The sequence below is a fragment of the Mustela erminea genome, chromosome 21 (genome assembly GCF_009829155.1).
Source record: "Mustela erminea isolate mMusErm1 chromosome 21, mMusErm1.Pri, whole genome shotgun sequence".
In the NCBI taxonomy this organism is placed as follows: domain Eukaryota; kingdom Metazoa; phylum Chordata; class Mammalia; order Carnivora; family Mustelidae; genus Mustela; species Mustela erminea.
The window spans coordinates 2,637,100-2,653,635 of NC_045634.1; the positions used below are offsets into that span (position 1 = coordinate 2,637,100).

At 37.7% G+C, this 16,536-nt stretch overlaps 1 protein-coding gene across 3 annotated transcripts in view; it reads left to right on the forward strand.

The window, feature by feature from the left end:
- Nucleotides 1–16,536, forward strand: part of KAT6A (lysine acetyltransferase 6A) — a 112,608-nt gene that overhangs the window by 72,426 nt on the left and 23,646 nt on the right. For all 3 annotated transcript variants that reach the window (XM_032329403.1, XM_032329405.1, XM_032329404.1), the window contains one exon: nucleotides 15,006–15,121. In XM_032329403.1, coding sequence (XP_032185294.1) covers nucleotides 15,006–15,121 — 116 coding nt within the window. The remainder of the gene's footprint in view (nucleotides 1–15,005; nucleotides 15,122–16,536) is intronic.

Sequence of the window (16,536 nt, forward strand, 5' to 3'; positions counted from 1 at the left end):
ATGTGGGGCTTGCTCCCAGGACCCCAGGATCATGAACGGAGCTGAGGGCAGATGCTTAACCGACTGAGTCACCCAGGTGCCCGTTGACTACCGTATGAAATGAGTTTGGTTTATTTATTTTCTGTCTTATGTATGAAAAAGAGTTTGGGATTTGACCAACCAAAAAACAAAAACCACACTTTTTTCAAGTGATAAAACACCCATATTCATTACTGCTAGAAATATTTATTAAATGCTTTTGCCTTAATCCTTTGGGACATGTAGCAAGATATGAATGTATAGACGGAGAACCTTCAGATGCTGAAGATGCCAAAGTGAATGATAGGATTCCTTTTCTCAAGCATAGTCTAGGAGAGACTTGTAAGTAAATGATTTCATTCATGTGGAAGGTTTAAGTATAGGATACATGGTGTTTGAGAGAATAAGGAACAAGCATCTACTTGTGCCTGGGCATTGAGGGAAAATACTATATGAGCTGGTCTTAAAGAATTTGTACTAGTTTATCACATGAAAAGGAATGGGGTCCCATATAATCAGAAGGAAAAGAAGCACGAAGACTTGAAAATGGGGGAAAACATGCTTAATTGTGGGAATAAATAAATTTTCACATAGGATAAAGAATATTAGGTAGAAATAGTAAGAGATGAGATTGGAAGAGCACAAGGGCTAGATCGTAAAGGCTCTTCCTAGATCATGTTCGTTTATCCTGTATCTTTTATTTCTTTGCCACCAACTCATTATGTTAGCAAGTTGAGTTCTATCTTGTCTTGAAAGTTAGAGTTTATAAGGCTGATGCTGGGGATTCCTATTGTATAGGTGACACCCCTTGGATTAAGAAACCCATTTGTGAACAGATTGTCTTTGTTGGTCACTATGCAAGTATTTTTGAAAAATAAAAACAGTATAAATAGCAGACATTTGCTGAGCATTCTACCATCTTATGATTTAACAAAGTATTGGCTTTGAGTCACCTAGATCTTGGTTCAATTTGTGGTTTGTCATTTACTGACTTGTACTTTGGGCAGGTTGTTTAACCTTGGAAGGTACATTTCTTTTCTTACCAATGAGAAAAACGGTATTATAGATGTTACAGTAGAAATTTACGTGGAGCTCAGTGGGAATTCAAAGGAGGAGGTAGTTGTTCTTTTTTGAGGAACTTTTTTTTCTAAGTTGCCGACATAATGGTAATGCCCTTTTACTCCTACTCATTTGTGCATATTTCCTAAAAATAAAGATGTTCTTGCACATGATCATAGTATGATCGTCAAATGGGGAATTAACACAGATAAATTGTATTATCCAATCTGAAGATTTTATTCAAATTTTGTCAGTTGTACCAGTAATGTTCTTTTATGGCAGTGTTCTTTTATCCAGTTCTTTTATCCAGTCTAGAATGTTCTTTTATCCAGTCTAGAATCATGTGTTTTAACCGTCATAGTCTGGAACAGTTCTTTGGTATTTATCTTCCATGATTTTGACATTTTTGAAGTACACAGGTCATTTATTTCAGAGACTGTCCATCACTTTGAGCTTGTTTTTTGTTCCACCATGATTAGAATCAGTTGATCCACTTCTGGCAGAAATACTGTAGAGGTGATGTGTCCTCTGTGCGTGATGTCGGGAGGTATATAGTATTTGTGTGTCCTGTTACTCAGTGATGTTAACTCTGAACCCTTTGTTAAGCTGGAATTTTTTCTCTGTAAAATTATTTTCCTTTTGTAAGTATCTTCTGGCAATACATTTGAAACCACGTAATACCCTGTTTCTCATCAAACTTCTACCTGCTGGATTTAACACCCAGTGGTGATTCTTTCCTGAAACTATTACTCTGTTGGTTGCTAAACAGATGATTTTCTAATTCCATAATTTCTTTCATAAAGTTTATTAATTGGTAGTCTGCTGTAAGGAAGAGCCTTTTTTCTTCCCATTTATTTTATTCATTCCCTTTAGATTTGAAGATTTTTATTTAATGAATTATGATTTGTTGGTGTTGTTATTTATTTTGATGCTGACATTGTTCCAGATTTGGGCAGGAGAGATTGTTCAGGCCAGCAGCTGTGTCCTTTTGACATGTCTCCCCATCTTTTTTTTTAACTTTGTCCAATTTATTCAACTCTTTTTAAAAGTTGGATGTAATTGACATAAAACATTGTTAGTTTCAGCTATGCAACCTAATGATTCAATATTTGTGTATATCATCATCCTTCCTTCTGACCACAGTGATAGTGTTCTTGGCTCTTACTGTTCTAGCTGTAGACACAGCTATTTCTCTAAGGCATCTTGGTTTCTTTTAATGGGGAGTGGGAATAAATGGCATTTTTGTCCTTTTACTTGCTCAGGTCCAAAGGAGATATCTTGATTTTCTCTCTCTCTTTCTATTTTGTACTCTGTATTTAGTCCATCAGCAACTTCTAATGGTTCCACCTTCAAAATATATCCAGAATATGACTACTACTACTGATTATTTCTACCTTTACTATCTTAGTCTAAGCCACCATTATCTCTTGATTGGGCTGTTGTAATATCCCTAATCTCCTTGCTTCCACTTTTGTCCCTCACCCGATTCTCTAGTCTGTATTACAGGGGCCAGAGTAAATATTTTCCAACTTAAGTTGGGTCATATCACTTCTCTGCACAGAAAACCTTTAATGTCTTTCAGTCTTGTTTAGAATTTTTAGTACATGCACTGCTGAAGCAAGCACTTGCTTAGAATTCTTAACAACCAAAGTCTTTATCCTTATTATTAAGACTGTAGCATTTCATGGCTGCCTTCTTCTTTGGCTACTCCCCTTGTTCTGGCCCTTTTTCACTTGTCTCCAGCCACAGGACTTCTCTTTCTCAGACACACCGGGCACCCTCCTGTCTTGGAGGCTTTGTACTTACTGCTCCCTCTGTCTGGATTGCTCTTTCTTTAGTCTAGATGTCTGGTTGGCAGGAGTTAGAATGATAGCGTGTGAAGAGAAAGATTGACTAGAAAGAGTTAAAAGGGATGCTGAGCCTTGCTGAGGCCCAGTGGAGACGATATAAATTTGTATCAACAGTAATCTAGTTAACTGTGTGTTTTCCAGCATTTTACTAAACTTGTGGTTGTCCCTGTGTATATCTGGCAGTGAGAATATAAACAGCTAGACTTTTGAATTCTAACTTGTGCTTATTTTCATTGGCAGTGAACTAAAATTCTTATGGTGGTGGTATTTCTCCATGAGATTCTTTCATTAGTATTCATGTGCCTGGCATGGTGTGAGAGCTGTAGGGTGAACAAAAAGACATAGACTTTACTTTCATGATGCTTTCAGTTTTATGAGCGAGACAATAAAACAATAAGCAGTCATAAATAAACAGTCATATAAATAAATCTTCAATTACAAACTGATAGGTAGTAGGAAGAAAATAAGAATTCATCAAGAGATTATAACAGGGGCTTCCTGATCTGGATTGCTGGAGGTTGGGATTCCTCTCTTAAGGAAGTAATAATTTACACAGAGACCTAAAAGATGAGTAGAAGTTCAGCAGGTCAAAGTGCTAGAGAGAAGAATGTTTCAGACATAAGGGGACTGCCTGTGTAAATGTTTTGAGACATACAAGAACTTGGTAAATTTGAGGAACTGTAAGGAGACCAGTATAACTTTAATACAATGAATAAAAGAGTCACACAGGATGAAGCTAGAGAGGTAGGCTGAGGACATAAGTGAGGATTTGGCTTTTTATTGTAGTAGGAAACCAATGAATGATTTTTAGCAAAGAAATATAGCAAAGTCCGATTTGCATTAAATTTTTCTTTCCTGGCCACTATATGAAGAATGGATTAGAATTAGGCAAGAGTGGAATACAGAAACCCTACTTAGAGGTTTTTTAAATGATTCAAATAAAAGAAGCCACTTAGACTAGAGGCGGCAGTGGAAATGGGAGAGAAGTGGACAGATTCAGAATATATTCTAGAGATGGAATCAGCAGAACTTGGTGATAGATTTGATATGTTTGAAGGAGCAAGAGACACCAGGGTTGACTCCCAGGTTCTCTGACTTCAGTCGGTTGAGGCTGATTGGGAAAGTTACCATTGGTTAGATTATATGATGTTTTGAAAATATTTTTAAAGATAATGCATGAAGAAACTTTTGAGAGACTAGATATGGCTTAGTAGAAGCTCGCTCAAAGTTTGTTTCAGAAATATTGCAGGGAGATTACAGGGTCTTAGGTGATCTTACAGCTGTACTAGTAAAAGATAAGTGATACAGGAATTAAGTTTGGAATTCATCTAACCAACAACCTATCATTTATTGCATGCCATTTTGGTTCTAGGAACTGTGATAGGTGTAGAGGCTATGAGTAAGATACAGTTTTTATTCTCATAGAGCTTACAGTCTAGTAAGAAATGTGCCAAGAAAAGCAAATCAGTGTTTGCTTATAGTGATTTTATTGAGTAATTAAGTTTTGTATGGTGTGTTATCTAATTGAGTTAAGAATTATTTTTTTTAACTTTTGTTTTTTCATATTCTTTCTTTTTTTTCTTTTAAGATTTTTATTTATTTATTTGACAGAGATCACAAGTAGGCAGAGAGGCAGGCAGAGAGAGAGAGGGGGAAGCAGGCTTCCTGCCTAGCAGAGAGCCCGATGCGGGACCTGAGCCAAAGGCAGAGGCTTTAACCAGCTGAGTCACCCAGGCACCCCTGAGTCAAGAATTATTGAAATGTTTATTAAGGGTCATCTATTAATTGGTTTTGATTTTTTTTTAAATTTCAGGAGTAAGAATACCATTTATCTGGTACTATATTTCTTTATTAGCTGTACAATGAATACGTTCACTAAAAGCACCACCTCTGAAAAGAAAAATAGAAGTATGAGAAATTAGTAGTATAGGCTTTTGTTTTGGAGCAGTAATCTTGCGGGCCTGGAGGAAATGGTTTTTCTTAAAAGTTCCATCACCAGAAAGAAGCATTTGTATTCAGCTCATTCCATTGGAACATAATAGCCTTTTTGAAATATATACAATGATTTTTACATAAAATATCAGCAAATAGCATGTTGTATTTCCATACTAATTTTAATGCTTTTTAATTCAAGAATTTGATTGCTTTTTCTTTTTCTTGGTATGGTTGTAGAAAATGAACAGCATTTTTAAAATCTGTGTGGGCTGTTAATCTTTTTCTTTACATAAAGAATTGAACAGTTATTAAAATGGGGTAAACTAGATTCAGTAACTTCCCTAATCCTATGAGGTAAGGATTGTTAATGCCATTTTATATATGAGGGAATCAAGACTTTTAGTTGCATGACTTTCTTGAAGTTACATAACTAGTAATGGCAGAAGCGGGATTTGAACTCAGGCCTGTACAGCTTCACATCTTATGCCCTTTTAATCACAGTAACATCCTGCATTACACGGTTAAAAAAAAAAATTTATAGAGGCATCAAAATCATAAGGCATGTACTAAAGCCAAGTAGGGAAAAGTACATAGAAGATAAACCACAAACAGTGACATAAGAATACGAATTAATGTAAGTCACTGATGTATTAAATGATACAGATTGTTCCCATATGGTCAGAGAATACTAAGATTAGTAAGAGTTGGTATGATATGAGATGATTACAGAAGAAACTGGCTTAAAGGATGATTCAGATTTAGGTAAATGGAGAGAATGAGGGCTTACCGGGAAGAATAAATAACATTAAATTGAGCCTTGAGGGATAAATGACAACTATAAATATGAGAGACATCGTGAGTTTTGGTCCATCAGATCAACAAATACTTGAGGGCCTAATATATGCAAGTCATATTGTGGAGATGATGTAGAAAACACAGTAGTTGCCCATAAAGGTGTCATAGTACAGATAGTCCTTGCTTTGCATAGTACTGTGTTAATGGAAACATGTGCCTAGTAGAATCATGTCCATTCTTTATACATTTCTCTGGTGAGTGGGATTTGATCTCAGTTTAGATATTCACAAGTTTGAGTTAATGGCACCATATAAAGCAAGAACTGTTTGTGTTTAGTTTTGGTAGATAAAACAGAGTGAATTTTTGTTGGGCAATGGTAAGAAATATATTGAATAACTAGTATAGGCCTGAATTTTGGAGGACTTTAAAAGCTGGTAGTTGAAGGGGGGACACCTTGGTGGCTCAGTTAGTTAAGCATCTGCCTCTTAATTGCAGCTCAGGTCTTGATCAGGGTTGTGAGATTGAGTCCAGGTCAGGCTCTGAGCTGGGTGTGGAGACTATTTAAGATGCTGTCTCCCTATCCATAACACCCCCCACCACCTTAAAAAAGGGCGGGGAGCAGGAGGGGACATTAGTCTTGGCATTCCAGGATTTAAAGGTATTCCTGTGACTGCTTTTTTGTTGTTGGGATGATTTCTCTTTGGTACTGGTGAAATTAGAGATGGGGAGTGGGAGATTGTTTTAGTGTCTTGGGCATCTACCCATTAATTACAAGTCACATGTTAAAGGCTAGTTACATGTATTTTGAGTTCATTGGTTTGACAGTTTAGCACAGTTTTACTGAGTATTTATTAAGGTTGTGGTTAAGAACCTAGGTACTAGAAATAGCCTCTGCTGCGTGATCTTACTTCATAGATTCGTTGAAGGGACTGAGTGATATTTCATTCAAGGAGCTGATATTTGCAAAGTGCTCAGTGTGTCATTCATATAATGAGCACTAGATAAATGTGAGTTTCTGCTGGCTATCTTGGTGCCAGGTGCTAGAAATACTTAGGTAAATAGAAAATCTGTCCCTGTTCTCCAGTTGAAGAGACATAGGTAAACAAAGCCATGTGGTTAGTAATAGATACCCTTTTACTGTGTGCCAGGTACTACATATAGCATTATATATCAGGGTTGTTTTTTTTTTTTTTTGGTTTTTTTTTTAGTACAACCCTGTTACTTGTTGCTGTTTTACAGATGAAGAAATGAAGCTTTAGAAAGATTGTCTTACCTAGAGTCATATAGTTGTTAATACCAGAATCAGTATTTGAACCCCATGCAGTCTGACTCCAGATCCTTAACTCTTAATTTCTAGTTCATGCTATCATGCTACCATAGAAATATACATGAGATGAAGTGAGAATGAACAGGAAGGCATCTGTCCAGGGATGTTAGTGGAGTCTTTATAGAAGAGGTGATATTTGAACAGGCTGTTGAGGGAATGAGTAAGAACTTATGATTGGGCAAGAAGAGGAAGGCATTTCAAAAAGAACAGTTCGGGTTTGAGAAAGCTTATTGAGCCCTTGGAGCTGCATGCAATAGTTTGGCTGGAGTTCAAGTAAGAGATGAGATTGAAATTATAAGTATGGACCAGGTCACATAGGTCCCATGGTTGATATTAAGAAGTTTGTGCTTGATTTTTTTGGTTACAGGAGTTCTTTCCAATAGTTAAATAGCTCTTGAGGAGCTATTGAAGACTTTAAAAAGAGTGATGTAATTGTATTTGTGCTTAGAAGCTCAGCTTTGGTGATACGGTGAGCAGTGAATTGAGTAAGACCTGAACATGGACATCTCCCAGTCCAATGATCACAGTAATCAGAATGAAAAGTGCCTAGGACCCAAGTGAAGGTGGAGAAGATACAGTAGGCAGGAAAAAAAGATCAGAAGTTTGATTTTGAACAAGTTAAATTTAAGATTCTTACAAGGTATTCAGAAGGAGATGTCGAGTAGACAGTGGGGTAGATGTGTCTGGAGTTCGAAGTGTAAGTCTGGGCTGAAAATTTATGTAGAGCTTGTTAGTAAGTTGCTGGTACTAAAGGGAAGGAGACCAGATGAGGTCATCAAAGGAAAGGACAGAGCTCTGAGAACTCCTGAGGTACTCCAGGTTTTAGGGATTGGAGAAAGGAGAAGGAATGGCCAGTGGAAGAGGGAAATCTTGGAGATATTGGTTCTTTACAAATGAAGTGGGAAAAAAAAATTTCAAGAAGGAAGGAATTGAAAATTTTGCACATAAACGTGAAGTGAATTAAGGACTGAAAATTGACCATCAGATTTAGTAACATGGAGGTCAGCTTGAGAAGCATTTTCCATGAGGGAAGGGGAAGATGAAAATATAATTGGAGCTCATTCAAAGAGGAATGGAAGAAAAGAAATTGGTTATAGGAGTAATATGGGACTACTCTTTTGAGGTAGTTTGCAATGAAGGGGAACAGAGAAAGAGAATAGTTGGATGAAGATGTGAGGGCAAAAGAACGTACCCAGTTTTTGAAATATGGAAGAAATAAATAACAGTTGTTTATATGCTGATAGCAATGATCAGTGGAGAGAAACCTGCTGATGAAAAGGGGGAAGGGGAAATTGTCCAGTATGCAGGTAGAGCACTGGCTTTAGATGGGAGCACAGACAGTTGAGTTCTAGTATTAAGGAATGACAGGCTCTGTGGGCACAGAGGGTAGACATGCAGATGTGGCTTTGGAAAGTTGTGGAAGTTCTCTTTTGACTGCTTCTTAGTTTTCTAGTGTAGTAGAAAGCAAAAGCTTGATTGGAAGTGAAGATAAGCTTAGAGGTGTTGGAGGCTTGAGGAGATAGAAAGTATGAAGTAATTTTTAAGGAAAATGGGAGAGTGAATGGAGTTAGAGAAGCATCAAAGGGCCCATTTGAGGTTGGTAATAAAGAATTACAAATTGAGAACAGTCAGCGTGATTCTGTGTTTTTCCTCTAACCGTATTCAGATGTTGGATTATGTGGAGAAGTGAATTTAACCAGAGTTGGGATTTTGTTGTTGCATCAGGGGAAAGGAAGGGAAGATAAAGATACATGCAAAGATGAGGCACAGTAAAAGACCTTGGAATCTAAGACGGTTTAGGAGAAAAGAGGGCATACAGAGAGAGAAAAACTGGTAGGGTCACTGGATTAGAGGTCCTGTAGTGAGAAAGGGTAATAAGGCTGAAGATAAAATTGTGGACTTTATCAGTATGTAATGGTAAAGCAAGGGAGATACCTGAGTGTAGATGAACAAAAAAGGCATGGGGGAAGAAAGAGACAGGAAGTAGTCTGTAATCATATCTGCAGTTCTGAGATCCAGACTCCTAAAAACGTAATGAAATATTACCGTGATAAAATAAAAATAACATAAAATTTACCATCTTAACTGTTTTAAGAATACAGTCCAATCACATGAAGTACGTGTACACATTGTTGTGCAGCCATCACCACCATCCGTCTCCAGAATTTTTTTGTCTTCCCATACTGAAACTCTGTACCCATTACACCATAATTTCCCTTTTCTCCTTCTTCTAGCCCCTGGCAATCACTATTCTAGTTTTTGTCTTTGAATTTAACTCCTATAGGTAGGCCTCAGTGGAATCATAAAATACTTACCCTTATATATGTGGCTTACTTTAATTAGCAGAATTTCTTTAAGGTTCTTCCAGGTTCATTCAGAATTCCCTTACCAGAATTTATATGTATATCTTGGTATATATACCATGAATGTTTATCCATTCATCTGATGGACACCTAAGTTGCTTTTACGTTTTGACTATTTTGAATAATGCTGCTGTGAAGATGGATGGGCAAATACCTGTTTTGAGTCCCTGCTTTCAATTCTTTTATATATTGTTGGTTCACATGGAAATTCTGTTTAATTTTTTGAGAAACTGCCAAACTGTTTTCCACCATGCCTGCAGCATTTTACATTTTCACCAGGACTGCGCAAGGATTCCAATTTTTGCACATCCTCTCCAGATGCTTGTTATTCTCTGTTTTTTTGATAGTATCCATTCTACTAGGTGTGGTGTGGTATATTTCATTGTGGTTTGCATTTGCATTTCCCTAATGATTAGTCATTTTCTTTTCATGTGCTTATTGGCCATCTGTATATCCTCTTTGGAGAATGAAAAAAGTATATATAGTATATAACTCATTCTACAGTAAGATCTCACTTACCTAAACAGAATTTTTGGTGAACCATGGCATGAACTGACAGGAAACTATACATACTCTTTATTTATCCCATTTAATATGAATGTTCATGTGCTCTGCTAAAGAAATATTAGTGTATCTGATTATGGAGTGTTGCCCCAAATCCTGCTGGGGCTGTTGATTTCAAATACATATGTAATACTTCGCTAACATCAAAAAAAAAAATCAAGATTCTAAAGCACATTCTTTTCGAAGGGTTTTGGATAAGAGCCTGTGAACTTGTAGCTTCACTTCTTAGGAAAACTAAATTCCAACTCAAAAAAACTTAAAACTTTTGGAATTCAGAACATTAATCGAGGGAAGTACGTACTTCGTATTTGACCACTCCCATTTTGTTCTTTTCTGTCTTTATTCTTCACTATTGATGTCCCTTTCCTGAAATTTTTTAAAAAAAGATTTTATGTATTTATTTGACAGAGATTACAAGTAGGCAGAGAGGCAGGTGGGGGGTGGGGGGAAGCAGGCTCCCTGCTGAGCAGAGAGCCTGATGTGGGGCTCGATCCCAGGACCCTGAGACCACGACCTGAGCCAAAGGCAGAGACCTAACCCACTGAGCCACCCAGGCGCCCCCTTTCCTGAAATTTTTTGGCTCTTGATTTCTCTGAGCCTTTTTTCCCATCTGTGAAGTGGGCATATTGTTTTCTACTTTGAGGAACGGACTGACTGTATAAAGCGTAGAGTGTGGGACAGTATTGGCACCACAAATGCTGATTGTTTTTATTCTTCTAAGTTCATGCTCCCTCCATTTTGGAGCACGTAAACTCATTCTTACATCTCTCTTTCATCATGCAGCGTCTAATCCCTAATGAACGAAATTATTTTTTATTACAGTGTTTCTATAGGAAAATGTTCAAATACCAGAAAGGCCTCTCTTTTCCGTACACTTCACATGCTCATACTAATAATAAGGGTACACTCCTCCCCTCTACTCCCACTTCAAAATGCCATTCCTCCATGGGGAATGGAAAGGGAAAGTTGAGGGGGAGCTATCTGATGGAAGGCAAGAGAAAGAGAGAGGAACTATATATCAGTTGTAGATCAGTTGTAATTTTCATGTTTGTACCAGATCTGGACTTGGACGGTACTGCAGGAGTTCCTTCTGTATATTGGAAATTAGAATTAGAGTCATTTGGTGGAGGTGGAGATTTTGCAGAAGAGTAATAATCTTTTCTTATAAAATGCTAGTAATTAAAGTTTTATTATCTAGCATAGGCATATTTAAACTTACCTTTTGGTTTATACCAATTACTAGGGCATTTAGTGCCCCCCACCCTTAACTTTCTTAGATTGAAAGGTCCGTTCTGACTTGGGATGTATGTCATCTTTTCAAAAATGTTGGCATATTCAGGGGCGCCTGGGTGGCTCAGTGGGCTTAAGCCTCTGCCTTCCGCTCAGGTCATGATCCCAGGGTCCTGGGATTGAGCCCCACATCGGGTTCTCTGCTCAGCAGGGAGCCTGCCTCCCCATCTCTCTCTGCCTGCCTCTCTGCCTGCTTGTGATCTCTGTCTGTCAAATAAATAAATAAAATCTTAAAAAAAAAAAAAAGAATCCATAACATGGTCATATTTAAAAAAAAAAATGTTGGCATATTTAAATGAAAAGGAGGCACAAGGTGGCAGAATTCTAGTTTAAAAAAATTTGTGTGTGTGTGTTTTAAGATTTTATTTATTTGAGAGAGAGAGAATAGATGGGGGGGAGGGGGCAGAGGGAGGGAGAGAGAGAGAAATAGACTCCCTGCTGAGCAGGGAGCCCATTATGGGGCTTGATCCCAGGATCATGCCCTAAGCTGAAGGCAGATGCTTAACCCACTGAGCCACCCAGGTGCCCCTGTGTTCTTAATTATGTTAGATAGCTGCTGCTTTAGAAAGCTGCATTTTTTTAAAGATTTTATTTATTTATTTGACACAGAGAGAGATCGCAAGTAGGCAGAGGTAGACAGAGAGGGGGAAGCAGGCTTCCTGCTGAGCAGAGAGCCCGATGTGTGGGGCTCAATCCCTAGACCCTGAGACCATGACCAAGCTGAAGGCAGAGGCTCAACCCTTTAAGCCACCCAGGTACCTCTAGAAAGCTGCATGTTTTGTTGTTGTTGTTGTTGTTGTTGTTGTTGTTTAAAGATTTTATTTAGTTGACAGACAAGAGATCACAAGTAAGCAGAGAGACAGGCAGAGAGAGGAGGAAGCAGGCTCCCCACTGAGCAGAGAGCCCGATGCAGGACTCGCTCCCAGGACTCTGGGATCATGACCTGAGCTGAAGGCAGAGGCTTTAACCCACTGAGCCACCCAGGCACCCCGAAAGCTGCATGTTTAATGAGAGTATTTTGGCAAAATTTAAAAATAAAATCTAGCAAAGCTAACCTTGTCATTCAGATTTTTTTTTTTTAATTTTATTTATTTGAGACAGACGGAGAGAGAGAGAGCACAAGCGAGGGGGTAAGCGGGGTGGCAGAGGCAGAAGCAGACTACCCACCAAGCAAGAAGCCTGCCACGGGACTTGATCCCAGGACCTAGAGATCACCATCTGAGCCGAAGGCAGATGCTTAACTGACTGAGCCACCCTGTTGCCCCGTCCTTGTGATTTTACAGTTTGATTCTGGCAAGGACTGAGTTAATGAGTGGTTTGGATGCAGCTGTTGCTTCCTCACTGCAGAGAGCCTTGTTAACTTGTAAACCTTAGTAAACGGAAATACACAGGCTCTTGAGGCTCTCATAAGGGAGTTGGAGATGGTGGTGGAGGACAGAGGTGGATGCGCGCATGTGCCAGCCATTTCACAGTGCAAAAAGGTGAGGATAGGTAAACGCAGTGGGGAAGCCTACTGTGAATCTAGTTTTACAGACTGTCTTAGTTGCGGTGATGTGCAAACAGTTATACTGGAATTGGATATCCACTTTTACATCAGGCATCCACCTGGAAGAGCGGCGAGCAGCTGATGGGAAAGCTCTCAAACAACAGGCAGTGCCTCAGCAGGTGCATCTTTTCAGCCTCTGTGCTTTTTATTTAATCCTTGGCTCAGGAAGTTGTTTTCTGTTACTTGGTTATTCTGATACTTTCTATACTATTGATCTTGTTATTTTGAGCTTTGAAGGTAGGTTAAAAGATGCTGCTTTATGAACTAGAGTACTTGAATCTGGAATGTAGTTTAAAAAACCGTGTTTTTATAGCCTTTTTACGAAGTTTTAATTTGGTTTCAAGAAATGAAAAAATCTTATTTTAACCTTGTCTTGTGTGTGTTTGTTTTTAATGATTTTTGCATTTGCAAGAGCCCCAGTACTCCTTGGTGTCATAACACAATTGATCCAACTGAAAATGATTGTTTTTTGTTTCTAGATGGCTAAGGAAGAGGTTGAGGTTTTTCCTGGCTGTCTTCCAGTATGAAACCTCAGATAAGTCCCTTGGCCTTTTTATAAAAGAGAATAATTAGAAAGGCTGGGGAGAGTTCTCCTATTAGTTGTAGTGAAGAGGCTTCTTCCTATGAATTTACATAAAACAGTGAATAAAAATATCTTTTCTGTTAAGTCATTGTGTGGGGGAGTCTGGGGCTGTGTGTATCTGTGGGCTCCAACAAGAGACTTTAAATAAATTTCTCTAGTTTTTAAAGCATAAAGTTGAAGGATAATATTTGTTATTCTTTTGATGAAAGGTTATTAATACTGTATTTGATTAGACTAAATTCTTTTTCTTTTTTTTTTTTTTTTAAAGATTTTTTTATTTATTTGACAGAGGGAAATCACAAGTAGACAGAGAGGCAGGCAGAGAGAGAGAGGGAAGCAGGCTCCCTGCTGAGCAGAAAGCCCGATGCGGGACTCGATCCCAGGACCCTGAGATCATGACCTGAGCTGAAGGCAGCGGCTTAACCCACTGAGCCACCCAGGCGCCCCACTAAATTCTTTTTCTTAAGTCAGTGTTTTTTTGTTTTTTTTTTTTTTTTAAGATTTTATTTATTTATTTATTTATTTTAGAGAGAGTGGGGGAGGAGGCAGAGGGCAAGGGAGTAGGACAAGCAGACTCTGAGCTGAATATGGAGCCCTATGTGGAGCTCAGTCCCACAATCTGAGATCATGACCTGAGCCAAAACCAAGAGTGGATACTTAACCAGCTGAGCCATTCAGGCACCCCAGTGCTAAGTCTTAATGTTTATAGAATATCCATTATATTACAATATATTACAGTATATCCATTAATATACAGTATGTTATATGCATAATATACTGACCCATATACATATGTATGTGTATGAATATTTTCCTCTATTGGTTATAGAGCAAATCAAATTGCTCTTGAATATAAGGTTTTAAAACCTGATCTTTGTAGTCATCAGCAGTGGCTTATATTTAAAATGCGGGCATGGAAGTCATAAAGGCTTTACAAATTCTTCTTTCAGATAATGTAGTTCAGGTTATTGCAGAGATGGGGGCATAGAGATTGTTTTCATTATAAACAGAAGGTAGATAAAAGGGGTAACAGTATGTGTATAACAGCATTTTGTTGTTGATTAAATCTATAAAGAGCTACTAATGAAGGGAATTTTAGGGGCAGTGTAAAATGAATTGAAGACACTTTCGATACTTGTTTTGTTATGTTCTTTTAATATTACATACTTTCCCAAACCAGAAAGTCACTCTTTTCTCTATGTGCTCACATGTTCAGTGGGTTGTTTCTGTTGTCTGGTGAGGCAGTGTGTCTATGACCTTGGCAAGTGTTCAGAGCTCCTTCTCCTTCCTTGTTAAAAATTACTCTTTGTCTTACATCCCCAAATGCCAGCAGCTTCTCTTTAACAACTAAGTCATTAAGGGAGTGAGTTTAATTGTGGAAAATATTCACAGTCTTATTAAATATGGAAAATGCAGTGACACCAGTTGCATTTGGTTCTAAAAGATTTATTAGTATTTTTTGTTCTCCGCTTGAATACCCTGTTTACAAAAAAATAATACAGCTTACTTCAAAACTTGTTAGTTCATTCCTGGCTTTTTTTTTTTCTTTTCTTCTTCTTTTTTTTTTTTTTTGTTCTTGTGAATCCCGAGAAGACAACATTTAATTTCAGCTTTTTAAGATATCTTAGTAGATTTCATTTAGCTGACTTTTGTGATGTATTTTTCGACTGTACAGAAAGTTGGAGTGACTGGTCCCCCTGATCCACAAGTCCGCTGTCCCTCTGTCATTGAGTTTGGGAAGTATGAGATTCACACCTGGTACTCCTCCCCATATCCTCAAGAATACTCAAGGTATGTTTTCAGAGACCCTTTACCTTCTGTTTCTAGATTCATAGAACTCAACAATTCATAGAACTCAACAGCTAGATCTTGAGGACATTTTAGTCCGCTCATCTCATACATTTGAGGAAACTGATGACTCTTAAATGTCCATAGTAACAGCATATTTTGGCAACCACTCAATCCCAGTGGGCTTTCAATTTTCTTTTCTGTAACCTGTCCAAAAGCTGTTATTTAAAATTGGCCTGACACATGGTCAGAGCGACAAGGGGAACATTTTTTCTTTAAGAGAAATTGCCTTCATACTTCACACTACTTACATGTAAATAAAGTTTCAATGAGTAGCCTTTTATCTAAGTTTTTATAATTTAATGAACTTAGTGAATGGTTGGTTTTCCCAGGAATAATTGGACAAATGGTATGCGATAATACTACATGTAAGTAGCTTGGGTTTCCAGACATAAAAAGTAATCAGTCACCAACTTTTTGGGGTGAGGCAGCATTTTTAACAAAGCCAAATTGGTTTCATGACTCAGTACTGACATTTATAAGCTGTATAACCTTAAGAAGTTACCCAGCTAGCCTGTACCTCAGTTCCCTCATCTGCAAAATGGGGGTAAAAATAATACTCACCTCAGAGGTTTCATTGTGATCATTAAAACATGTAAATCACTTAGAAGAGGATAAGTGCTCAGTAATGTCAGATATTTTTTTCCTTTAACATTGAAATTAAAAGAGTTGAAAAATAAGTTTTGGTCAAAAAATTAAACTTTGTAGTATAGCAGTCACATTAATGTTCTGTTTAATTTGTAAACTACTTAATGCCTCAGGTTTCCCATTTAGCAGAGTATGGTAAGGAATAATAAGTGCTCCATGAGTTAAACTCATGTTCAGAATACTCTCATTATGTGGCTTTTTACCTATCTAGTAATATTCCTAGTCCAAAATGTTAGCACAGGTAATTATAATATTGATTTATTTAGTGTTTTACAGTATAGAGAGTGCTATAACGTGGTTTATTTCCAGAAGCTGGGAATAAGCTAGTATGTTTGTTTAAAAAAAAAAAAAAAACCTAAACTAAAAACTCAGTATTGTTACTTTTTCTTTCCACATACTTTGATAACTGGTTTCCAAATGTAAGCAGAAGTAGAAAAAAAAGGAGTGAGAATGTTGTTATGGTCACAGACCTCAGCAACCAAAAAAAAGAAGAGAAAGCCAAATTTCAGGAAGCTAACACACAAGCTCATGAAACAGCAATTGAGAGCCAATTATTGTAGGGTTAGTTAGCCCTGAACACTGTGTTAGGTCTGTAAGGCAGCACTCTGTTTACATCATGGAATAACAAAAATTAACATGAGTTTGTTAAAAGAAGATTACATGATATGTGATTATATATTTATATATGTTAAAAGAGGGCAGGAAATTCC